The 27,651-nt window shown below is 43.5% G+C and overlaps 1 protein-coding gene across 1 annotated transcript in view; it reads left to right on the top strand.

The window, feature by feature from the left end:
- The window catches only part of LOC129097061 (AT-rich interactive domain-containing protein 1A-like), a 53,308-nt gene that overhangs the window by 9,543 nt on the left and 16,114 nt on the right, over positions 1 to 27,651 (top strand). The window contains 4 exon segments of the mRNA XM_054605764.1: positions 10,260 to 10,481; positions 13,317 to 13,387; positions 13,389 to 14,112; positions 14,854 to 14,970. Coding sequence (XP_054461739.1) covers positions 10,260 to 10,481; positions 13,317 to 13,387; positions 13,389 to 14,112; positions 14,854 to 14,970 — 1,134 coding nt within the window.

Here is a 27,651-nt window from a genome sequence, read left to right as displayed (position 1 = left end):
GCTCCAGATTAGCATAGTAATATCCTTCTCCGAGCCTGTGTGGGACTACAGACTTCATTTACATGACGTATGGTGTGTGTGTGTGTGTGCGTGTGCGTGTGTTTTTATGAAATAAAGTGGTTAACCTTTAAATTGGTGCAGTTGTTGATACTAGAGGGTAAAGAATGATGCTTCCTCCCAGCTCCCATACAGCTCTCACCTTTGCTCTCTGTGGTATATAGTTATATAAATGTGTATATATCGATGTGTATGTGAAAAAAAATATATATATATATATATATATTATATATATTTACATTACTATATGTGTTATATTTTATAACACATGGACTGATCTATGAATTGAGAAAAGGATGGTAGGATTAATCAATGATAAGTTAGCCTTGTTCAATCAATATGTGAAGATATTTTAGCCTGATAAGCAAAAAGGTTGTCCAAGACATCACTGGTCAAAATAAGATATTGTAACTTTTCACTATTTTATAACTAGGTTATTGACCAAACGATCAATCACGAAAATGAAAGGTATGCTAATCAATAAGGAAAATGATCCTTAATTGGGACCTCAAATTGAATTGGGTTTTTTGGCTCTTGGTCAGATAAAACTTATTAGGGGCAACTTTTTTGACGCATTTAAAACAAAATAAAGGTCGACAATGAACGTAGTGATTAGTTGCAAAACTATAATACTCATTTTTCACAGCTTGAGTCCAACTTGGAAACGGTTCCGTCCAAAAATGAACTTTCCAGCTCTTTAGATCAACGTATACGTGCCAGCGCCACTTATTTTTAACTGGCCTAAATAATTAATGCACATTTTTCATAGAATGAGGCCATTGTTTACACAAATATAAATACCACCTCTCTCTGTACTGCAGTATAGCAGGCGTCCAGTTAGCAGCCTGATTGATATGGAGCCATTGTTTTGTTTTGATTTGGTCGGCTCATGGATTTAAAAAAAAAAGAAAAAAGAACAGCCTGTGGTCAGCAGGGACAAAGTTACACGGACAAAAGCTACAGCAAAAAGGCTATTTAGTTCCATTGTTTATGGCTTGTGTGGCAGATGACAGTATTTTATGCACCAAAGACACATTTGAACAGTATTTGCTGCTTGTCGGGTGCTAACTTTGGACTCTTATTGTGAAACTTGAAAGTGTGGCGGTATGCCTGTAGAAAAAGCAATAACTGTTGTTTGCATATTTCCTCTCTCTTAACCTGAAGGAAGAGTTCAAATTAACATAAACTCTCCAGCCCAGTTCAGTCTGACGCTCTTTTGCTTTTTTTTTTTTTTTTTTTTTAAACAAGGCCTGAAACATGTTGGAAATTAAAAGCTGTCAGCGCTGCTGTAATGCGTACATTTAATATTCTATTTAAATAACTAGTCTGTGAGTCAGATTATGACCGAGCATGTTTTCCTCTGGCCGAGTGTGTGCGTGTAAGTGTGTGTGTGTTTGCAGAGTGGTGTGTCTGACGTCAGTGTCAGAGTTGTGACTCTAACCATGAGGCAGTCATTGACCCAGCCAGGTCCTTAAGTGGCTTCGCCTCATTCAGTAGCCAGGGTATTTTTGGCTTGGTAGTGAGTGACACACTTATCGTAATGGGTCGTCCAGGGTGCCAATGGTCAGCCTGAATAAGCATCCCCTTTTTTCCCGGCAGCGCGAGCCGAGCCCGAGCCCCGGCAACGTGATGCAACAGATCACTGTCTTACCCTCCGACGCTGACGGAGGAGTCGCTGCCCCGCTAAACACGGCAAGTGGCTTATCGCTGAGCAACAACCGCTTTTTTTTTCTCCCCCCCCCCTCTCCACGAGCGGTCCTGGTGAAGTGCTCGTGTAACCTGAGCGGCACTGCCAGTCCTGCACTGTACTCACATTGTGGCCTTTAATAAGCCACACCGCTGTTTATTATGGGATGGGTAGCCGACCGTAACTGTAAACACTCTTTTGCGAAAGGTAATGCATTTCAACAATTAGCTGTTGAGCATTACAGTTTAAGTGGATGTTTTAATAAATAGTTGAGGTTGAGGAGCAGTGAAGAGGAAGTCAAATACAGAAGCTGGTCGTTCATTCATGTTTCAATATTATAACTGAGTTTTGTGGCAAATACTGAAACAATACTTTTTATGATGCATTTATTAAGACATCTAACAATTTTTTTTATAAAACTCTTTGTTTCTACTCATTTTAAGAAAATCTAAGCACCTAAAAATGATAAATGCCAAATATTAACTTTTCCCTTTACAAAATTTGGATATAAATCCTGAACAATCTCATCCAAAAAATAAGTAACTATTAGTATGAATCCCACCAGACATTCAATGCCAGCGTTTAGTTATTGACCGTTCAATGGTCGCATTACGATTGTTACCAAAAATGCCCTAGTTTTCTATAAAAGGTTGTCCTCTCTCTAAAACGGTGATTCTTTTTCGCTCTATTGTGAACATTTATCGCCTTCTTACCCGACAGTGTAGAAGATAAAACCTTCCAGTTTTTGTTGTGTCCGCAGGTGATTGTACATCACTCAGAGTTTACCATTACTCCAATGTTTAACGATGAGCATCTGATTCATCTGCTACCGTTTCTCACCACAATGTGTACCATACCCACTGGCTCGTACTCTCAGCCTCTATCTTAGCTCCCAGTCCAAAACACCCCTCACCTCGTCTCACTCCTGGGAATCAGCCACTGTCATCTGGAAATATAAGTTTGGCCTGACAGGTTGACAGCCGGCAGCCCGGGCGGATGTTCCCTCTCCTGTACCGCCAACCTGAACATCACACTGACAGGTCAGGCAGCAGCAGACAGCGCTCTTTTTTTTTCTTTCTCCAAATACACACATATATATATATATATATATATATATATATCTCAGGCAATAACTGGACGATCTCAGGCAAGCTGCTCCAAACTAACCTCCGTGAGATTTTTTTTTTAAGAGAACACACTGGGCTTGTCAGTACAGTGCTGGAATCCAGTTAACAGCTTGCAGCCATGTTGTTATTCATCAGTAAATATTCACTCTTGCGTGCTAATCATCACCGTCAAATTGTTACGAAATCAATTCAAGAAAGGAAATATATATATATAAATATTTTTTTAATAATTTTTAACTAAAATACATTTACTGCTCTAAAATACTTATTTCTGTCATCTTTCAGTGGCACATTACTGGATGTCTTTTCAAAAATGAATGTACAATATATTATATATTATACATTTTTATTTTTTTGTGTTTACTTTTCTGCAACCTGTAGACGGGGATTCACTGAACAAGATATCCGATTATTGGGCCGATACTGACTGAATTAGCTGGGGATTAGCGGGGCCGATCTATTCAATCAATTCTACAATAACCTCTTATTATACAGTACCAGTCAAAAGTTTGGACACACCTTCTCATTCAATGTTTTTTCTTTATTTTAATTTTTTTTCTACATTGTAGATTAATATTGAAGACATCCAAACTATGAAGGAACACATATGGAATTATGTGGTAAACAAACAAATGCTCAACAAACCAGAATATGTTTTATATTTTAGATTCTTCAAAGTAGTTGAATGAGAAGGTGTGTGTCCAAACGTTTGACTGTACGTGCGTGTGCTTCATCAGCTAACAGCAAACATGTCAGCTGTTTGGATGTTCTTCACTCTCTACAAGTTCTGCGACTACTTGCAACAGATCTGGGATCATCTCTAATACATGTGACAACCACCTTTTGGCTGCTTGTTGCTGGGACTAAGGTGCTCAGAAATGCAAAGGAACATTTCAGCAGCATTTTTTTTTTCCCCATCTTTAAATCATGCAGATCCAGAGTAGTGTTTTAAACCATCGCCTTTTTGTTGTCGGTTCTGTTGTTCTTGTTAACGTCAGATAAAGCCTCGGTTACTCCCTCGTCTCTCTGAGACGTGAAAGATGATTTTGTCATCGGAGTGTGCGAGTTCCCTTCGTTACGCTCCTCCCTGAACATCTTTTTGAATTCCTTGGAACAGCTGGGTGAACATCTGGGTGAGTAGGGTGCCTCTGCTAGGTGTGGATGATGGCACCAGCAGGCGAAGGATAGCCCCCCCCCCCCCCACCCCACCCCCACATACCCAACCCACACAACACCACGCTTTAATCCACAGTCATGCAGAAGTGGTAACTTCTCGGATTGATTCAGTGGGAAATCAGATTAATTGCTTTATTGAGAACGTGGCTGTTTTCCCCCCCCATAGTGTCTTGGCTTCCTGTTGACTCTGGTTCTGAAGTACAGATCTTTACCCAGCTACACCAGTTGGCTATTTATAGTTGGATACTAGAGAATTCTTTAAAAGCTAAGTTGGTCAAGTAGTCTAGATGTTTTAATGCTGTGAACAGTAAGAGTAGCTCACTGCTGTTGCTGCTGGGACTCCGCTGTGTGTTTGCTCTGTGCATTTTGGTGTGTTATGTGCAATATGAACGATAAAAATGACTAAAGTATTAGGATTTTGTCATTAGTTATGTAGAAGTTGGTAAAAGTGGCCTGCCGGTGCTGAAGTGTAAAATTAATTCACATTAGTTAGAGTATTAGTTCTGGTATTAAAACAATAGTGTTTTGATACAACTTTGAATGAAACTTTTTTTGTATTTATTTTATTATTAATCAAAATAGTCAATCTTCTTAAAAGTTAAATGTTATCTAAACACTGTAATAAATATTGGAATAAAAAATTCTGTTCCGCACCTAACCGCCATGAGATCAGGAACTGTCTGATCTAAGAATAAGTAAAGAACAGCACTGGAACAGTTTACCAACAGAAAATTACTATTTTTTTTTTTTTTTAAATAAAGTAATCAATAAAGTCGCCTTTAAGGCAAAAATAATAAATAGTTTGATATAATTCACTAACCCATTAAAGTTCTTTCGTCTTAAAGTTTTGTACCGTTGACAAATAATTTGTATGTCTTGCTCTAAAGTGTTCTCACAAGACATTGAAGGTGAATCTTCTCTGAAGAGAATCTACGACTACATTCAGTTTAAAGTTAGTCTACTTTTACGTCTTTATGTGTAAACTTGACAGCTGAAAAAAAGTCAGCGGGGAAAGTGTCCGAGGAGCAAAAAGTACATAACCCTTAATTTCCGCGTTCCGTGCTTAAACGGTTACAGACTGGTCATACTGGTCGGTAACACAGTGCTCAGACTCCCTCTCACTTGCTCTTAGACGCATATCTCACCCCTTTAAGTTGACATTGGCGGTTAAGTGTAAGACATCCTGTCCCTCTCTGACATGTGATGTGTGTGTGTGTGTGTGTGTGTGTGTGTGTGTGTGTGCGTGTGTTAGCGCGGTTGTGTGTCAAAGGGCTTTAACGCAGAACAATGGTGTGTGTGCGCCGAGCCGAGGCCATGTGGCCGTGTGGCGGATTAAATTAGCAGCAGTTGTTTATCGTCCGTCCCCCCGGTCCATCTGCTCCGCTCGGCCCCGTGTACTCCAGTCCCGCTCTCAGGCACTGCTCCAGACCCGCCCCACCCTCCCCAACCCCTTACAAATCCCTATCCCCATGTCGCACACACACACACACACACACACACACACACACACACACACACACACACACACACACACACACACACACACACACACACACACACACACACACACACACACACACACAGTTTTGAATAGTTGCTATATCCACCAGCAGCGCAGTCATGACACAATATACTCGGTTCAACCTCTTCTGCCAAGAGTGCTCTGGCTTTCCCTCTATGCAGATTAGCCATGTGGTAATTGTGGTTATTTATTTATTTTTTAATGGAGAAGAGGGAAAAAAAAGGGAGGGGAAGAGTTTCCTTCAGAAATTGATTAGATGACTGAGCAGAAAAAGAGAGAGAGAGAGAGTGAGAGAGTGCAGTGAGGTTGCCAACCAGTGTGTGTATTTGAGACTCTGTCGCTGTCTGTGGAAAGTTTGTCATGAATCTGTTTCAGCTGAGTAGAATGAACGGACATTTATAAGTTGGTTATCCCTATATTTGATTCCTTTGAAAGGTTTTTAATAGAAGTTGATGGTTGTATGTTTGATGCTATCCTGCAGTTTAAATTATAGAAGTCTGTTTCTTAATTAAAGTTATTGAGGAAACATAATATTTTTCATTTATAATTTGCTTTTTTTTTTTTTTTTTTTTTTTTTTTTTTTTTTTTTTACAAGTGGGGGCAGGGAAAATGTTGCCGAAAAAACCCCCAGTATTGGATATTTTGTACACTGAATGAACTTCCTAACTAATATCTATCAAAATATACCATTAACCTTTTGGTGTGAAATTAGCCGTTCAGCTGAGACGGTTTGAGAAACAAATGAGTGGGTTGTTGCAGATGTTTTGTTTCCACATGCCTTTTGTGTGTGTGTGTGTGTGTGTGTGTCTGTGTCTGTGTGTGTCTGTGTCTGCCTATGCATCATAAGTAAATACTTTTTTTTTTTTTTTTTTTTTTTTTTAAGTCAAATGCATTTTATAATGATAAGCCCAAGAAGTAATATTCATATTCTGGAATTATGCTGCCAAATTTTTCTAATATACCTTAAGCAAAAAAAGTTTGCCAATTTACTAATGTTTTTTTGATTTACGTAGGTCTATTTGAAAAAGAAGGAAATATAATACATGGTTATTTCATAGAAATTACAGTGTTGCTTTTAAATTGGACAAAAAAAATCCAGGTTGTTAGCTTGTTTTGTTTTGCTATGCTAAAGTGAGAAGTTACTCCGGGAACGACTCACTGGACTTTCTGGAAATATCAAATTCTGCTAATTTTCAGCAACTGTTAGGCAAACATAAAGTACCATAACACACTGCATGCTTTGGACTGTGACTACATGCATGTTGAGATGTTGATGCTGACATGATGTGTCTTTCTGACTTTGGTATTCTTACGCTGGTTTCTTGCTGTGGAAAGTAACGTTAGCCAGGCAGCTAGCGGTAGCCATAAAGCTAACGATAAAGTAGATGAATCTTATTCAAATGAAAATCAATGGACAGAAAATATGTTTTCACCCCTCCGTTGGGCCGTTTATTTGGAAATAAAATATATTTTAAAAGTTAAATTGGTTGTGAATTAGCTGAGACTTGTGGAACAACGTGGCGGAAATGTATTTAGCTGCCATAGGTCTTCACTTCACTCATTCTAAAACTAGGAGAAAGAGGAACAGAGCCTTCTGACGTCTTTACACAACATGCAAGAAGTTGTTTAGTTTGGTTAAAAAACACACGCGCACTCACAAACGCCTCAACCAAAGCTCACTGGGATCTTGGAGGATGTATAATGGTGTGTCAGCCGTGAACAACGTAAGCAATGGGAGGAAAAATGCTTGTAAACAGATCAATGAAGGCCCGAGCAGTAAACCTGCCACGGCTATATCCCAGCCTGCAGCACACAGATGTGTTAACATGATCGAATGAGGTCGAGGAGTAAAAAAAGAACAAGACCTCTCGTGCAGGTTTTACATCCTGGATTCTTAGGATTTACACTGAGCTGCAGAACACAAACCTTTAAAGCTATTGTGACATGTTATGAATGACATTGCATGACATAGGCAAGTAAGTTTATTGCTGAATTGTTGCGGTTATATAGAAACAAGTTCCGTTAATTTGAATAGTAGTGGCTAAATATATTTTTTTCCCCATTCTGATCACCTTGTCAGACGACTACAATCTCCATCTTTTTAGAGTGGCTGTTAAGACATGATAGAGGTAGTCAAGTGGTTTGGTTTTTTGTGAACGTCAGCACTGATTCTCCACGTGGCTCTGGGAGCTGGAAACCCTGATTGTAGTCGAGCTGTACTTTCCAGCTCTCTCCCTGCTGGGCCGAGAGGCCTGAGCTGTCAGGCTTTCTTAATGGAAAAGCAGGTAACGCGGACCGGCGAAGACATATTCCCACCGCTGGTGAAATATCGACCGAAATTGGTGAAGAAAAAAAAAAAAGGTTGATTGTTTCATGGCTCGGTCATCGGTGGGAGATTTTTGTCTAAATGAGAAATAGATTTTTACCTTTTTAGTGTTGCCGTTCTGTAGTTTGTTAGCACACCGGTCATTTTTCATGTGGATCGGAGGACGTTAGCCGGTGATTCAGGCCTCAATTGCACACTTTACAGATGACACAGGAGGCTCCGTCTAACCGCTTAAGCAGCTCATTAGGAAAGAGCTACAACGAATCTCCACCCAGTAGGAAGTCGCTCCGGCTTCGTTTGTGTGAATGTGATGGGTTTTTCTTTGGGTTTTTTTGGGGCCATAATTGGACAAATACACATGTTTTGAAATGGATCTGAAAACCAGCAGCACGATGGTGTGTCTGCTTCATCATTCATCTTTTAGGCTGAGCAGTGTGGTCGTACGGACTCGCATGAAGGCAAGATGTCAGGTGAGGGGGAGGGAGGGAGGGAGGGAGGGATAGATAGTGTCCTTCCTTGCAGGCCGGGGTTAAAAGTGCATTAGAGGTCACTGGAGAGTGCCCACCGGGGCCTGTTACCTCTACCCCCACGGTGCAGCTGGTAATGACCCTTGGGAGCGTAGTAACACCCCCCCCCCCCCCCACACACACACACTCCCCTCTACACACACACACACAACATAACAGAGCATACTACACACACATACTCTCCTGAACCTGGAGGAGCTCAGGAGAGTGTGGCCTGGGGGAGGCTTGAGGGAAAACCTGGAGTGGAATATGAATATGTAATCTTGGATAATGCCGGTTGACCGGCCACTGACAGCCTGTTGATCCACCCCACCCCACCCTCCACCCGAAACACCTACAGTCCCCCCCCCAACACACACACATACCACTCTCCTGCTGAGCCGCCCCCACCTGACCTCCCCCCCCTCTCTCTCTCTCTCTCTCATTGCAGCACTGTCATTCATAGAGTGCCAAAGCCTGCTGCTTTATTAAAGCCCAGGAAGAGCAAGGCCTGGCCCGGGTTCAAACAGCAGTGCAGCTGGGACCTGTTACATTTTCGGCAGACTGCCCTCTCCGTCTCGCTGGCTATAAATAGCCCCGGCGGTTGTCTCCCTTAACCAAGGAAAATAGTTTTTTTATTATTTTTTTTTTGGTGGGAGAAAAAAAAAAAAACCCAACACGCACACAGATTAATAACCGTGGGAAGCAATGAAAGCTTTGTGTCTGCGGCCCGAGGTCAGCTGGGCCGGGAGGTGTTGCTACTTCAAAGACCCCATTGTGGCGCGTATTTTTCAGACGCCGCTGCGGTGGGTTTCATGGGAACACACACGGGCTGCCAGCGGTGGGATGAGCTGATGGCATTACATTGCGCCAACCAGGCAGACATGGCTTTAATTTTGTTTACTTAAAAATGTTTTTCTAGGGGATGACCAGTAATATATATATATATATATATATATATATATATATATTGTATTTATTTTTTGTTACACTGGAGGGATGTTGTGTTTGGGGGGATTCCACCAAGCTCATCTCTTATGTACACAAACAGCATCAGGCACTTAATGACCTTGGCTCCAGCTGTTGACAGGCGAGGCTACCTCATTATGACCCCCCCCCCACTTCTCTTGCTCTGCTCTACGGGCCAAAAAGTCCGTCTGGCCCAGTAACATTGCCTGCCCGGACCATGTGGATCTCCCCGAGTCCAAGCCGGGCCAAGGTCAGCCCGCCCCCCTCACCAGCATCACAACTACCCCGGCCTCCATCCTGACGTGGCTCCAGCTGAGGGGTGGGCCCGCTCCAGCCACCGCAGACACTTCCACATCCTTAAGCGTATTTTCATAGAAACCCTCCCCGACGTCTCCGCCGTAACAGTATCCACCCACTGGCACAATGATCTCCTGGGCAGGGAAACGCTCCTGGCGGATGTAGTGGGCTCATTCATTCATTCATGGCCAATTTTTTCCCTTTCTAGTAGGAAAGTAAATCCACTACTGTTTTTTTTTTTTTTTTTTTACCTCCCCCTTTTTGTTCCATATTTGCGTGATTAATACTGTGACTGGTTTTAAGAGACAATGCTTCGTTTGTGCTCATTGCTGAGTAATGCCTTTTCAAGAAAATCCACTAAAAACTCACGTTTTCCTGTTGCGTCACTGGATTATATACAGTTTTTGTTACATCACTGTGCTTTATATAACTTCTTAGGGTGTGTGACTGCACAATTTCATAAGGTCAACAGAACCACACAATGACTATAAACCCCAAAATCAATAATTACCTCAAAGCCATAATTGGCAGTCTATCCATCCACTGTTTTAGCTCATTGAAACATTGCAAATTCCCCCTGTGTGTCCTCCAGCCTCCAAGCCCAATGGACCAGGTCGGGAAGATGCGTGGGCAGCAATATGGAGGACCAAACCCCTACTCCCAGCAGCAGCAAGGGGCTCCCACGGGGCCCGGACCCCAACAGGGAGGCTCCTACCCGGGTCAGGGCTACGGACCTCCGGGCCCTCAGAGATATCCTATGGCGATGCAGAACCGGACACCGGGCGCTATGGGCGGCATGCAGTACGGACAGCAGGTCAGTGATGATGCAATTAGATGACCATCCTGGCATTTCTCATTGTAACTTCAGGAGATTTATGTTTTGTCATTGACAACATTTCATGAAAACAACCAAATAATGAGGTACTTCCTTATGTAATGAGAATGTGAATTGTGATTTGACCAACCCTTTCAGTAGAAAATACTGTTCAATATTGGCAGGGTGGCAAACCAACACCACGCCTGGTGCTGCTGGGTGAGCTGAAAAAAAATTGTGGGCTGGCATCACGTAAAGTCTAAATAAGGTTAAACCAGTCGGTTATGAAAACGTTTTGAGTTTCTGTGGTACTTAGTCATGATGCAGGGCTCGGTTTAAAGTCTAGCCCACAAGTTAATAAGTATTTTTGTATTCCCGTTGGTTGAGGCAGTAGAGCGTATCTTTGGTCTGTGACCTGTTGCTACAGGAATGCCGAGGTGTCCTTGAGCAAGACACCTAACCCCGAGTTGCTCCCCGGGCGCTTCTTAGCAGCCCACTGCTCCTCCGGGATGGGTCAAATGCAGAGAATTGTAATTTCCCCATTGTGGGACTAATAAAGGCTTAATTATTATTATTATTATTATTATTGTTATTATTATGAAGTGACTGAATGAGGTGAACTCATAGGAAGTTGTGCGCAGGGGGAAGTTTGCGGGCGTCCAAAGCCAGTTAATTGTTGATAGTGAGCAACTCAAGATATGCCGGGTGTAATCAGTCCAGCCTGAGAAAAAAAAAGAAGGCACATCATGCTTTTAGCTCGAGGAGGAGCTGATGGATGTAGCTGTATTTAAAGCTTTAGTTTGTCATTTTGGGTAATGCGCTCATTCCTTTACCTGCCAAGTGTCGGATGATTAAATCGATAGCACTGTAATCTGTTGGTTATCTGTCAGAAAGTTGGAGCTACAAGACTGTTATCTTAGCATAGCATAGACTGAAAACAGGGGAAACTGCTAACTCTGTTCTGGTTTTTTTTCTTTAAACTAACAAGCTGCTTGCTGTAGTTTAATTTATATCCTCAAATCTAACTAGCAGCAATAAAGCAAATAAGGGTATATCCAGTTTGTTTAACTATTCCTTTGCAGTCTCTCTGGTCGAGAAGACAGTAGAGCATCATAGATTTATTTTATTTTATTTATGGACAGTGAATAGCTTGTTAGCTGTACAAGGCTTAGCTATAAGCTAATTCACATCAGTAGTCCCCGGGCAGGAAGCAGAGCACTGAAACACATCAGAAAATGTTTGCATAAAAGCACAAAACAGTACAAATGCCCCATACCACAACCACATCAGAACAACATATAGACACGGAATACAAAAAGATTTTCACATTAAGTGTGCTGGGTACATGATTGGGTTGATTTTTAGCCATGATTTCATCTTGAATTAAAATTTTAGAGTTATCTTGTAGTTCCATCTTTAAAAAAAAAAAAAAAAAAAAGAAAGCATGACAAAAGTGAAGTTTTTTTGTTAGCTTAACGACCAGTAATGTTTCATTTTGCATTTCATTAAATAAGGAGCCTGAAAAAAGCGCCCCCCTTTTTTATCTTTAGATGGAGTATCAGTGTTTTAGTCGATAATTGGGGGAGCCAAACAAAACCAAAATAAATGTAGCATCCTTTTTCACCTGGAACCAAAAAATCAACTGAAGAAAATCTCTTAGAAGAACAGACTTGAAAAGCACAAGCCATCAATTCTTCACCATCAGGTTTATTTTTTCTCCCTCAAAAGTAAAACTTCCAACTGCAAAGCTTCAGGTTGTGTGTTCGGGGCGCAGTGGGCAGCACTTTCTGACGGCGTCGTCCAATCGAAAACAGCAAACATAGTTTTCCGTAGCTACTTACTCTGAGCTTGGAATAAGACCCCTTAACCTCTCTCAGCCAGGCGGTCGGCCTTAACAGACAAATGCATGCAGGGAATCCCGTAGAGTGAAGCCTTTTCTTCCTCATTCGCTGTCTGTGGTCTTGTGCCCATTGTGTGGCGTGATTATCTCATACTGGCCTGCCTGGTGTCTGACCATGGACTTGATAAGTGCCCTGCAGAGAAGAAAAACGGCTTCCCTCCCTTTGTCAGACAGATGCAATACAGCCACTTCACGTTGTTTTTAAATGTGTGGCCATCCTTTTGCTGTCTCGTATTTTCTTTGAATTTCTTGAGTAGCTGAAAACAACCCCTCAGACGAAAAAAAAAAGGAAAATAACACGTGGCTTTTTTTTTTCCCCTCTTCTTTTTTTTTATTTTTTATTACTGTTATTCCTCACAAGGTCAGCGCTTTTTCCTTCCATGCTCCTTGAGGGTAATGAAACAAAATCGCTGTATTGAAAGGCTTTTGGCGCGCAGGAATCGGGTAGAATATGAAGAGCTTCATATTGAAGTTCAAGGAGATGAAGTCAGAACTCAATTTTTATTTTCACAGCTGTAATTTGAAGCGATACACTCCTGAATTCCAACACTTTTGACTGATCTGGTTATAGCGAGGAGCACGCTCGCACCTCTCAGACGGAACAGTTGGCTCTCGCTTTTAATCTGAGTAAGATAAAAGAGATGCTCTGATTACTCCGCTGAGAATGAATGGTAAAAAAAAGAAAATAAAGAAGTTACTTATGATATTGGGTTGTTTTTATATATTTCTTACAGGGTTAAAAAGGATCCTGTCAGTGCACAGATTGTATTCAGGGAGTGATTGGGGTTCCACAGAGAGGCTCGGGATAGTAAACCTGAAGTAAAATCTCAGTAAAAAAGGATTGTTGGGTTATATTTACTCGCATCTCTGTTCTGTTCTCCTTTTTAAGGTGATCTAGTGTTGATCTTGACCGATCTCTCTGTTTTCACATCTAGATGTCAGCCTATGGCCAACAGGGGCCAGGTGGCTACAGCCAGCAGAGCCAGGGCTACTATGGTCAGCACGGCGCCCCCTCACCCCGGCCAGCAACAGCCTCCGTACTCCGGTCAACCCCAGGGCAGCTCTGGAGCTCCCTACCCCCAACAGGGCCACCCAGCGCAGCCCACTGGCCAACACGGGCAGCCTGGACCCCCCTACCAACAATCCCAAGGTCCACACGGTCCTTCTCCAGGTCAGCCTCCTTATAGTCAGCCCCCACAGTCTCAGCCAGGACAGCCACCCTACGTCCCGCCCCAGCAACAGCAGCAGCAGCAGCAGCCGCAGCAGCAGCAGCAGCAGCCGCAGCAGCCCCAACAGCAGCAGCAGGGACCGGGTCCACAAAGTCAGCAGGGCCCTCAGGGGCAGCCTGGGTACCAACAGCCCCCTGGACCGGGGCAACCACCACAGCAGCAAACCCCGCAGCAGCCGCAGCAAGGGCCTCCGCAACCACAACAGCAACAACAACAACAACAACAACAACAACAGCAGCAGCAACAGGTGCAGCAGCAACAACAACAACAACAACAACAGGCGCAGCAGCAGCAACAGGCGCAGCAGCAGCAGCAGCAACAACAACAACAACAACAACAACAGCAGCAACAACAACCAGGAGGTCCGCCTCCTCAAGCCCAGCAACCTCCAGGTCACGGCCAGCAGGGTCAACCTTCACCTTACTCCCAGACACCTCCACTTCAGCAACCACCACAACAGCAGCAACAGTCACCATATCAGAGGTTCCCGCCTCCTCCACAGGTAATAACACCACCCAGAACTCCGTCAGCGCACTGTAGCTTTAATGAGATGTGTCGGGGCCCCATCTGTGTTTCAAATACTGTTTTGCAGCAGGAGGTTCCTGAGCTGACACATGCTCTTTATGTTTGCTGCACTCAATCAGTACTGCAAAGATGCATCCATGCCTCCGTAACGATGTTAATGCAAACTGTCTGTGGCCGCTTCACAGTAAACACACGACTGTCCCTCCTCGTTTCATGCCTTTTTTGTTTATATTTGACTGCGTAATTGACGGTTAAACTCATTATGCACTTAGTTGTCCACAACGTAACGGGTCCAAAAATGGTTTGAATATCTGGAAGGCTTGTTAACTGAGCAGTAAGGACAGTAGGATTATATGGGAGAGAAGCTTTGCTGGTCATTTGAGGTTGTTGTATTTTATCTTTGGTGATAAAACACAAAGATAAAATAAAGATGAAGCCACAAGTGAGCTACTCAGGCAAATAGCTGTAAAGTAAAGGTTAACTTCTCCCATGCCGTGTCTCTACTATGGTGACAGAGACATACTGAACAGGAAGTATTCAAATCACGATGGCTCATGGCACGGCACACTATGTTTAACCAGCCCAGTGGAGATCTGTGGTATTGCTTTACTTTGCAAAAAAGCCAGTGAGCAGTAATGTTTTTTTTTTTTTTTTTTTTTTTTTTCTCCCCTCATGTGTGAAATCCATTGTTGTATCTACTTCTTCTCCCCATAATCAGGAACTCTCCCAGGATTCCTTTAGCTCCCAGTCCAGCGCTCCTCCTTCCAACCAGCCAATGGCTTCCAACAAGAGCAGTCAAGAGGACAGCATGCAGGGCCGGCCGTCCAGTCTGCCGGTGAGCCCTCCGTCTCTTTGTCTAACTTCTGACTTGTGCTCATTGTAGCTGGGTTTCATGATCCACCGGCCTCCATGGGCACCAATCAACTTCATTGGCTGCCTTGATAATATGCGTTTCATAGTGTTCAGACAATGCCAACGATTTTTTTTGCCCAGTTACTGATTTTTGAATTTGTAGACCCTTTTATCAAACATGTTATAGAGCTTCCCTAGAAATCACCTTACTACCAGTGTCATTAAAGCCAACTTCTCTGCAGATGAAAGGCACCACTGTTGCCACTAGAACAGATTTTAGACCAGAACTCATTCAGATGTTGTCTTGATCAGCACCCAGGTTCAATTAATCTGTTGATTTTGCTATATCAGTAGGCGAACCCCCTCCAATGGATACTAAACTAAACGGCCTGTGTGAAAGCAGCCGTAGTCAGTCAATAGTGACTCGCTCTTTTGAAAAAACAATTTGGCTGATGCCGATTCTGGTTGCCATTGTTTTGTTTGTTCTTGTTGTTGTTTACTTGTATAAGTAATTATAAAAAGTTACTGAACAGCCCTTTATTACACTATCTTCAAATGAGCACAAATTAAATCATACAAATTTACGAAACAACCTTCAATATAACCTCCTTTTACATGAAAAGAATACCAAAAATTAATATCTGCTTCAAAAGCAGTTTTATCTGCTATAGAAACTAACTACTCAATGAGCAGACTTTTTCAGAACTTTCATAGCCCAACAAACACATTATTTAATAATGATAATCAATAATTATAAACTAAGGCTATCTTTCACCTCTTGTATTTTTCAAACAGAATACAATGTTCTTGTGTTTCTATTGAGCACAAACTAGGATGGAACATTGGGTTGAACATGGATGGACCTCTTTAAAAACTGAAATTGGCCTCTTTGGCCTGCTTCTTAGTAAGACACATGGTTTTCTTTTAAAAGATAAACATCTCTGCCTTGTTGCAGTTCTCTTAAATCGTACTGGATTGGTGTCCATCCAGTGTTTTTTTTTTTTTTTCAGATCATGAGCTGGATAAGCTTAATAATGTTTTTAGAGTCCAACCGCGAATAAACTACACAACATTTAGCCAGTGCAGAATTCATGCTACACAACATCGGCCACTGCCATTATTGAATGTCCTCTTCATCTTATTTGCCGATAAATCTCAGCATGCCTACAATACACGGTTCATAAAGGTGGGAATCTCCTGGTTAAAGTGATTCTTGGGGGGGTCACAGAAAAAAGGGGAATAAATAGTTTAGTTGAATTTCTCAGAACTGTTGCCCAGTAACAACATCACCTGGCGCCTGGCTTTGTTTTATAATGCAGCAACATCACCCTGCAGCAGTAACAATAACCCCATAGTAGTGTGCACCGTCACAAACCAAAGTTGTTTTGTGTGACTGGAGCACTCTGAGTGAAGGAAAATATATAGAAATGTTAGGTAAAAATTGGATTATTGGGCCCACTGTGCAATTGATTGACTACCAAACACAAAACCTATTCAGAGCAATGTGATGGACATTTTATGCTATTTAGTAGCCATAGCTACAGTGGGATTTGCAAGCTTTACTAGAGAAGGTTCAACATTCAGAACTTTGGACTGCAGACACAGTTGGATTCCAAGCATTGCTTACTGTTTCTGTGGACACGCTTAAATCCCTGACATATTCCAACTAATCCTAAAATACTGTAAATATTTTCCATCAATTAGCATACATGTTTTTGACCCAATATCTGGATATTAGTCGCAGTAATAACTTAAATTTGGGGTGTGAACGGCAAATGTTACATCTTGAATATTAGGGTTAAAATCTGCATCCCGACTGCCGTATTTACAATTTTGACCCCTTCTCTGCTGCCTCATGACTTCAGGCATACACACAACAAGCCGATGCCAAGAGTGAGTAAAGTGTGTTCAAGCAGTGCAGGTTTCTACTGACTTGTCAGAAAAGAAGAAGAAAAAAAAAAAGAGAGGGTAAAAACATTTCTGCCAGGGAAAGGGATTGTTGGAGGTGAAGTAAATCTGCCGTCTGATTGCCCTCTGGCTAAGATAAAGGTGAGAGAACCCCCCCCTCCCAAAATCCTCGCTGTTAAAGAGGTGTCCCGCTTATAACACGTTGCAGTTTCCATGGCACTGTTTATAGGTCAGACTTCGCAGCTAACCTCATTCTGGGCCTCAGGGAAGGAGAGTGAGAAATGAGATCATTAATGAGAGAGAATGAAAGTGAGAGAGCAGATTCGGGGAGGGGAGGGGAAGGGCGGTGGGGGATTTCGGAGGGGGAGATGCGGTGCGGGATTGAGGGAGTGCAAGCAAATAACTTCAAATAGCGTGAGTGATTGGTTGGAGAGGGAGACTCTGAGAGAGAGGGAGGGAGGGAGGGAGGGATGAGAGGCGGCGCCGTCTATGCCAGTAGGGGATGCCCTCAGGATGTGTTTCCCTCCTCATTTATTTATTTCTCTTATTTATTTATACATCTCTCTGTGGGCTCAGCCATTGGCCGAGCAGGACAGGCCAGGGCTATTTTTATTTATTTCCCTCCGACTTGTCGGGGATTCCCTGTTGGAGCCTTGTGATTGGCTGTGAGATTAATCTGGCTAAGGTAGAGATCAAACCCATCTCGTGCTCTTCTCCTTCCCCCCCCCCTCTGCACCCCTGTGGAGAGCACGTAACACTGTGTTGAGATTAGGCCGTGCTAGCTGACAGTGTAGCCCTGACAGCCGGTGTCAAAACAGCTGACTTGACTCCTACAGGTGTTATGAGTAGATATGCATCGGTAGCATCTGGGTGCCGGGAAATTAAGACTGACACCGCACAAAGTCTGCCACAGTGTAGGAAATAGTTTCTGATTGGCCGAGATTTTGCTGCTTGCTAGTTAAGAAGAGGATCCATGGCTATGAAAGCTTCATTAAGCCTTATCCTGTGAGATATCGGTCGTTGCACTCTGAATTAGTAGTAGAGCTAAATGTCAGAACCCATCACCTTTTGTGGTACGGACATGTTTTGTCTGTATTAAATCCTCCGGTAAGATATGAATCATAAAGTCTTAACGAATTCATCAGTGTAAAGGTGCTACTTAGGCAGCTTTCCATTTAATATACACACTTGACTCTGACTTTGCATCACGAAGCGTTGATAGAAATAGTCTTTGAGAGGAAAATGTAGTGTGAAACTTGGAAATCTCAAGTGTCTGCATTTGTTAAGATGGAAATGTGTCTGCTCTGTGACGGATGTCGGCAAATGCGTTACAAGGAAGGGCTGCACACACATTTTTTAGACTTTGCGCCTAACGGTTTCAATTAGATTCACCTGCACACCTGTCTTATATATTCTTTAGTAATAAATAAATTCAAGATTTTAATAATTTCAGATTGCTCTATTAGGCAAAGTTTTTGCATCACGTTTTTGTTTTTAAAAACAAAATTAAACACATGCGTTTGAGAAGTTTTGCTTATTTTGGGTACTAAAAAGAAGGATTTTGTTGGGGACCATACGCTTTATAGTTTAAAATAGGCTATTAAGAAAATGTTACACTGTTTCTCCCAGAAATTGTATTGCCATTGGCATTAAATAAATTCAATGGGAGGTAGCCTTGATTAGCATTTTTCTTTGCTAATTTTAAAAGTCATTGGTGGATTGATGAACACAAAGATACATTTATGCAGTTATTGATTGCGAATAGGTGAACATCACTCATATTTAATATGTGCATCTCTTCACATGAAGGACATGTGGGGTAGTCTAATCTTAAATTAAGTAGCTTGCATCACATTTAGCGAAGCAGCACATTTTCTAAATGACCCGATAGGATGTGTGAGACAGATCTACAGGTTTTAATTTGATGGCGTAGAGGCATTTATTTTGCCAGCACCTGCAGCGATTTGTAGAGCAGCATTTGTTCTAATCTGCCTCAGAACACGTTTGAATCCCGATCCAACGGCGGCTGAGAGGTAGGCGCCACTTAGCTACTTTTGTAGCTTTCGCACAGAGCCAGCCAGACATCACCTCATCCAGAGCACAGATGGGCCTGTTTGAGCCAGGTGCTAAAAAACCCAGCGTCTGTTAGGCCGCCGTTGAGGTGGGAATAAGGAGTACAGGAGGCTCCGTGCATGCTGGGAGGCGCAGGTAGGAAAGCAACAGTCAGCTTGAGAAAAAAGCGCTGTGGATAATAGGGAGGGAGGGAGAGAGGGAGGGAGGGAGGGGGAGAAACAGGCAGCCATAGTGGAACTAGCTGAGCAGGTCGAGCTGGTTTCTGGCTCCAGGACACAAATGCAGTTTAACCGCTGAGTATTTAGCACACTGTCAGTTCCCCCGGAGCTGTTGTTGTCTTCATAGAAACCTCTTTACACTTCACCATGGTAGTTATGTAGCTGATGCTAATCACACTGAGCAACAGAATTGGAAAGAATGAGTCTGTGGAGTCCTAAAATAATAACTAATCTATAATAATGTCATTCCAAGGAAAGGAAATGATTTAACAGCCAAGAGGAAGGAGTGGGGAGACTTTTTTATTTGTGTACTTTTTTTTTTTTCCCGCTTTCAAATGTGTCACATTATTGACTGAGTCTTTAATGAATAACCATAGTTGCTGATTAAAGGGGCACTCCACCAATTTCACACATGAATGAATTTACTCTGCAGGAGGAGTTCAGACTCAGACACCTTTATTTATCTCCAGACGGGCAATTCATTTGTAGCTTTACCCAGTTATGTTGCCATATTTCATATACTGTATCAAGTTTAAAAGAAGACTGTAGCAGTCATTTCAAAAATGTGTTGTCAACACACATAATTTATGCGTACATAGCATAAGTGAGCTCCTGAGACTCTACACTTATAACGACTACCGTTGGTGTTTAGTAGCCTGATAGCAGAAGGAACAAAGGACTTAAAGTAGCGTTTTGTTCTACTAAGGAGCACATTGTATTTTTCTGTGTCTCTGGAGAAAAATAACCCGGATGATGTCACCGGGGTAATCTCAGTTTGGGTTTGAGATTTGAAATTTGAAGTACAAAGCCTGCATTAAAAAAAACTGTAGGTGTGGAGTTTGTATCATGTAACCACAAGGAGAAAGGGAGGGTCTAGCGAAATAAACTCCAAAGTTGCATTATGGGAAATTTAGGCATCCTTTGTTGGTGGAGTTTGCCTCGGTTTATGCTTCAATTTTCACCATTTTTTTTAATTAAATCTGTCCATCACAACGTTATATAAGTGCACTACTTAATTGCTTGAGCACCCCTTTAATGACCAAACTAGCTTCATGTGAGCAACACCTATGTGGTATTGCTCAATTGACATATTGAATGCAGTGTATTTTGTATTTTGGAAGAGAATTATATTATTTTATAGTACGAAAGCTCCGTGCAGCTTATACAACCGGCCGTCCTCCTCCATCGCGGCTCCAGAGTCTCTGCTGTCGCCGCCGGCTTTCATACTCCCAGGAAGTGCCACTTCCTCTCCATGTCAACCCATGGGAAAGGGAATAACCAACAGACCTCCACCAACTACCCTCCCTCCTTTCCCCTTCTCTTCCTTGTCCATTCCCAGGTCTTTTGTACACCCTTTTCTCCAGCGTGGAGCTAATCCCACTCAGACCCGCCCACTGGTTGTGATGCTCCTCTTGTCTGATGTGTCTGAATGTGCTTCAGACTCGAGAGGAAGGTCACATGTCGTTCACACACTCACGCCCGAGTTTGTTTTTTTCCGTCCTCCATCCTCATGCTCATGTTGCCTTTCCAAATAAGAGGCTTCATCTGGACTGCTTTTTTACAGATCACAGATGTATATTTGCCTTTCATCAATGTAGTAATCTAGTGGACTGATCACCTTTTTATTTACTTTAAATGCACAGCTTTAGTATAATATGTGGTAGATAAGAGGCTTCTAATGATGGAAGGCATACATTCATGCTTCTCTGTTGGTTGCCTGATGTTTTTCTCTGTGCGGTTGTGGTCTTGCGTTGACACCTGGAGGTCCCAGTTTTCTCACCTTTTTGAAATGGATCACCAGATCTCTGCCTATCAGGACCCCACCCTGGCTTGAATCCAGCCTTATCCCGTGCATTTGCAAAAGCTCAGGGACCACCCACATCACAACAACAGACACCCCCAACCCCCCTCCCTTTAATGACCTTTTAATGGTATGTGCCAAGCCTCCTGATCTGGAACCGAGGGATCTTCCAGTCTCGGTGCTGATCAACTCTTGAGTCCCCGTCACCCCCTGTCACCCCCTCCTCCCCCCCTCCTGCAATCCCCGTTCCCCGCTCAGCCCAGCCCAGCTCTGCTCTGCTGCTGCAGCTAAGCTTGTTTTTGCGACATAGCTCTGGAGCAATCAGCCTGACAAGGCCGGCCCACTTTTTTTTTTTTTTTTCTCTCCTCTCCTACACAGCCCAACCCCCTCTGTGCCTTTCTCAATATTTCTCTCTTCTTTTTCTGTTTTTTATATATATATAAATATATATATTATATATATATATATTTATTTATATATATATATATATATATATATATATATATATATATATATATTTATTTATTTCACACTCTGCCTCTCTCTCGTTCCTCTTTCTGCCTATATTCTCATTTTCTCTTTCCATCGCCCTCCCCTCCTCCTCCTCCTCCTCTTCCCTTCCTCGTTCTCTCTCCTCTCGGTAAATCAGCTTTCATAACGCTGTGCAGCGCAGCCTTGTTTTGCGAGCCGCTGACGCTATTCAGATTCCGGGGCCGGTTTCCTGTTGCTATTCTGGGGCCGTTGCTTCCTGTGTGCACATGTCTTATTCAGATTCCAGGGTGCCTCTCGCTCGCTCGCTCGCTCGCTCTCCAACCCCCACCCCCTCCTCCCTCCTCCCAGCTCGTCTGTTTCTCTCCCCTGCTCCCTCTCCGTCTCACCCTTTTTTTCCTTTCCTCTATGTGATTTTTAATTAATGTACTTGAGAAAATTCAATCTGCTGACAAAGTGTGTTGTTTTGCATTTGCTTCAGTGAATTGTTTCTCAGCCTTCTAAAAACCCAAGCCCTGTTTTGCTCTTGTTAGCTCTCTCTCTCTCACACACACGCACACACTGAACACTCTCCCTCTCCCTTTTGCTCTCTCCGCTCACTCCACTCTCTCTCACACACACACACACACACACACACACACACACGCACACACACGCACACACTCCCATGCCCCTCCCCTCTGCCTCCATTTCTGCTGGGCTGAGCTAGTTTTGCAGCACAAAGACTGTGGCTGACTGCAGCACTGTTTGTCCTCTGCTTTTCTCCTGCTCTCGCTGGAACAAGCTGCTGAGCCTGGATGGATGAAACCGGCCCCACAATGAAATTAACTCTCACTCTATGAAATAACCTCTATATTATTATTATTTTTTTCTCCCCCTCCCCAGTTAATTCACTGCTGGTGTCGGTTGCTTTGATAGCGCCCCCTAGATGTTCTATATATATATATATGTGTGTGTGTGTGTGTGTGTGTGTGTGTGTGTGTGTGTGTGTGTGTGTGTGTGTGTGTGTGTGTGTGTGTGTGTGTGTGTGTGTGTGTGTGTGTGTGTGTGTGTGTGTGTGTGTGTGTGTGTGTGTGTGTGTGACACGAGGAGGGGAGGGGCATTGCTGCTCTGGAAAGCAGGCAGACTGGCTGTAGGGGTCTGGAGACTCCCCGTCCACCAAAACCCCCACCTCACCCGAGCCCCAGCACCCCTCACCTCGGGCCGGGGCAGCTGCCTGCCTCACTTGGGCATCTGTGCGCTGCCCTGGGACTCCCTGCTACTATTGTGATCCCTACAAAAGCCCCCCCCCCCCCCCACACACACACGCACACCATCTCCCTATTATTCACAGCAATCAGACTGCCCCCCCCTCCTCCTCCTCCCCTCTCACATCCCTTCATCTACTGTGTGTGTGTGTAAGCTACACACAGACCGCTGCAGTGTTTGTGTGCCTTACACAACCCTCTTTTTTTTGTTACCCCCACAGAGAAGCTCAATTAGGCAAATGTGGAGCGTTTAAAAAAAGAACTCCCTACGTATTGATTAAGATTCATAGTTGGCCTTTATTTTCTTTTCTTTTCTTTTTTCCAATGCGAGCCTGCATCACACAGGAATGTTAAAGCAGAGCAGTATTGATCAGCGTCAAATGACTTGTATTTTCCATGCCATAGTACGAGACTCGTTTTCAGAATTATGCTGGTTCACTCTTTCATCTTGTACTTTTTTTTTTTTTTTTTTTTTTTTTTTTTTTTTTTTTTTTTTTTTGCTCTCTGTTATTATCCTTCCCACGTGGCTGCTGCTGATGAAGTAGCAGTGTAATGCTGATCTCTGGGGAGCTGGAGGGTAGCTCGTCTGTGGAGGTAGTAGACATTGTGTCTGCGGCACTGATACTACAGACAAGATATCCAAACCCCAACAGGGTGCTCCCAGGCTCCGGGCATTGTGTCACCCTGCTGGCTCGGCCACTATCCACGTTTGCTGTTTGCCCGCATCTTGGAAGAATCAGATAACAGATCTCAGAGATGTTAATGTCATCCACTGAGTAGTTTTTGAGCCATCTGCTCAACGGCTCCTGTTTACATCATCGTGTAGATTGGTTCACAGTTGATGGTGCACCTATAGGTTGCTCTCTCTCTGTGTATAGAGAGTTTTTTGTCAGATTGTGCTGTATGTGAAGCCCTGTAATGGCTGCTGCTGCTGCTGTTGCTGTTGCTGTATGAGGTAGGGGCCTGCCTTGCTTCTCCTCCTTTCTCCAGTTCTTCCCTCATAGTGGGATGGGAGTGCCCCCTTATGGTTGGAGCTCAGCCCTGCAAACCTCGAGCTGGGGCTGGAGCTGCCTCTCTACAAGCCACCGGTGGACTTCCCAGAAGCTCCTTGCGGTTCGGCGCGGCCCCTGGGTGCAGGTGGGACCCTTTGGGGCAGGTTGCCGAGGCGTCGGCAACACCCGCCCTCCTGTCTGTCTGTCTGTCTGTCTGTCTGTCTTGTCCAACACCTGAACGTTTCCTGCTCTCATCCCATGGCCCTGCAGCGTGGCGTCATTACAGGTGTTTTCACAGACCAAACAGCCTTCATTTCTATTTTGTATGAGCGCCTACGTTGATCCCTTCACCTGTGTGTGGAGATGGAAGTGCTCTGATAGCGGTGGTCTGGAGATAATAATGCTTCCAGGCTCCATTAAGTCAAGTCAGCATGTTCAGAGGCTGAGCCGGGAGAAAGAGAAGAGAAACCCCCTTTAGAAACTGCTCGGAGGATATTTCACTTGATCTTAGGCTTTAAAGGGAAGAGATGGCTTTTTCCCATGACCCTGTTTCCGATATCAAAAGCCCACTTCGCCCTGAATAAGTGGTGAATGTGCAGCGCTGTAGTTTTTTTGTTGTTTATTTTACCGTCAAGGCCGTCTGCATGTAAACAGAAACATCGGGGACTCAAGAAAAGAACGCGAAGAAGTTCAAGACACTGCCGGTTTGTGTGTGTTTGTCCACTCGCTGTGTGAGCGTGCGTTTGTCTCTGTCCTCCTCGGTGCAATAAGGCCTGGAGGCTGAGTGTGTAATTAAAGCGGTGGTGGAAGCAGGAGGGAGGAGGGAGGGAGGGAGATAGTGGGGGGGGAGGCGAACACGGCTTTGGTGCGTCTGCGTTTCCTGTAACAATGACGGGCTGCTTCTTTTGTAGTAGCTGACTGCACCGTGACCCTGCCAGGCACGCAGGGAGGCAGGCCGCCGAGAGAGAGAGGGAGAGAGACAGGGAGAGAGACAGAGGGATGGCAGCAACGGGGGGAGGGACTGTGTCTGCTCTAATGTGTCAACCACGTGGATCACAGTAACCATGGCAGCACTTGAGATGCAGCCATCCCTCCACCCCCACCTACCCCCTATTCCTCCTAACTCTCTTCCTCAGCTATCACCTCGCCACAGAGGATATGTGAGCATGTGTGCAAAGCCAGTCTGGAGTGAGCGAGCTTTTTCCTTTTTTTTTTCCACCGCCTGTATATTGTGTTTAGCATCTGGAGGCCTGAGAATAAGGAAGCCTGCCAAACCAGGCGGTCGGTGAAACCCTGAGGTCTGAGAATGACAGAGAAGAGTGGGTCACGGAGAGTGTGTGACTGAGGGATGAACTCTGTCCCCCACCCCCACCACACACACACACACACACACACACACACACACACACACACACACACACACACACACACACACACACACACACACACACACACCTCCTTACCAACACCACCACCAGATCCAGTTACACTACTGGCCAGGGTCACACATTCCAGATCCGTTTCATTATCTCAGGGAGCTGCTACGCAACCTCTCTTCTTCCACTTTCTGTTTCTCATAACCTACAAAAAAAAAAAAAAAAAAGAAGAAAAAAAAAAATCGGCTGGCTTGGCAGACTAATGGCTCTGGTCGGGCTTGATTGATTCAGTGAAGTAATCTGCAAATGGAATACATTAGGACGGAGGCGAGCAGAGCAGATGACTCAGAGACAGCACAGGCAGCAGTGGAGAGTGTGGGGATGATGGTTAGCTGAACACTTTCTGCTTTTTTTCCCTCCACATTCATTAACAATATTACAACAATAATTGCATTAGAAGATATGCTTTTGAAAATTGTAGGATTTTATTTATTGAATTCTCAACATTGCACTTAGTAAAAATCTTTTTTTTTGCCTCTCTTATACCCTCAAACATTGTGAACACTGTTCTGCAGTTCTCAGCTCTGAAGTTCCATGTTAGGCAGTGCTGGGAAAAAAAACACAAAATGGCTGCCGTAGAGAGGAGCTTGAAGCTCCACAGAAAGAGCTGCATCTCTCTCCTTCTCTCCACAACACGGCTCAGATATCTCCTCCCCCCCCCCTTTTTCCTGCATGTATGAAAAATTGTGTCTTCTTTTTAAATTCTCACGTTATCATCTTTAACTGGCGTGGATAAACATATTTATCCTTCCTCAGAGCTCATAAACCATCACAGTCCCAACTTAGCAAACCCACCGTCCCTCAACTCCTCCTCGTGCCTGATCCATGTCCTCTTCATCATCTGCCTTTCTAATAATGAGCGTGTTGAAGAGCAGAGCCACACAGCATCAGTATCACCAACCTCCTCCCCCCTTCCTCCCCTTCCTCCCCTTCCTCCCCCTCCTCCTTCCTCTCTCCTCTCTCCCCTCTCCCCTCGCTGTCCGGCTTGTGCAGTCAGCAGAACAGGCTGGTGCTGTGCAGTATTGAGCTGGGAAAAATCAATGACTGCAGAGTGGGAGTAGGTAGGAGCTTGTGTGTGCGTGTGCGTGTGCGTGTGCGTGTGTGTGTGTGTACAATGCTTCTGCCTATGCAGGCTGAGAGATCAGAGCTGTCAGTTGTCAGATATTTACAGAATGGTCCTCTATGCTTCATGGCCGGTGTGTGTGTGACTGTTTCTGTCCATTTGCATTAGTGGTTTTTTTTTTTTTTTTTGTAGTTATGTATTTAACGTTTTAACAAGATTTTTGTAACAAGAAACCCCATTCAGGATTTTTAAAAAATTTTTTTTATTGTTGGCTTAATGTTGAATTGTACAACTGGCTACAATTTATAGTGCCAATGATACCAGAGTTTCTCTGATATCAAAACCATATATATATATATATATATATATATATATTTTTTTTTTTTTTTTTTTTTTTTTTCTTTTTTTAAAAACCTAACTTTGAGGAAACCAAACTTGCTTTTTCTACAAACACCTTTTTTCCCTTTTACAAAATAAACCATACATCTCAAACTTTCTAAGAGTAGCATAAGAGTAAAATAACACTTTTCATTATATGAACAGACACTTAAACATACTGTCAATTGATTCTGAATCCATTATCCAACCAAATCCTTTCAAATCCCTTCTTGAATACTTTTAGATACTCTGACTTAAACTCAAGATACTACCCCACTGTTGAAGGCAGTTGTGCTAATAAAAACTCCCCAAAGACAGCCATATAAAATCTTTCCCTAAATCAAAATACTTTATACAATCGGCAAAATTATTATTTATATCAAAAGCTGTCTCGTCAAAGAACAAATACACTGGATTACATATTTGAGGAAAGTTTATATGGCAGTTTTTTGGCCCTTGACAGTTTTTGATACTTACATACTTGATACATCAAAGCGCCCCACATAAAATATTGAATTTGTTGAGGGCTGTGCACGAAGGAGCAAAATTTATCTTTTTCCGTCTCAAGAGCTGCCACTCCTTTGCAGGGAATCGCTCGCTTTGAAATATTGCTGTGCGCATGAATCCCTTCACCTCCAGTTTAACCTGAATTACTCCATAAACGTTGCTATATTTGTGGACTAAATATTGTATTATAAGTGTGTATGTCTTGTGCAGCCGTCCACAGTGACCTCCTGCCGACGTGTGACTCTGTGTCATAACCACAGGGAATTGACCCCTAACCCTTTTCACCCTGTGGTCTGGGTCAGGTAGGGGTTTTGGCGTGGGAGGCATGACTCTGTGCAGTGATCTCTGAAGCTTTGAGCAGCAGCAGCAGCAGCAGACGAGTCGGTCATTGTAGACGCTGTCCCAGGGCCTTCAGACTGAGCCCCGTGTCAGATGACCAGTCTTGTGATGTCTGAGGAGGGGTGGGGTGGTGCTGGTTGGGACGAGGGAGGGAGTGTGTGTGTGGGGGGGGTTTGTAGGTCATCTGACGATGCTGGCTGCTGGAAAAAAAAA

This window comes from Anoplopoma fimbria, chromosome 10 (assembly GCF_027596085.1).
Source record: "Anoplopoma fimbria isolate UVic2021 breed Golden Eagle Sablefish chromosome 10, Afim_UVic_2022, whole genome shotgun sequence".
NCBI classification, from domain to species: domain Eukaryota; kingdom Metazoa; phylum Chordata; class Actinopteri; order Perciformes; family Anoplopomatidae; genus Anoplopoma; species Anoplopoma fimbria.
Note: the sequence above shows the minus strand (reverse complement) of the source record. Positions and strands in the feature narration are given on the sequence as shown.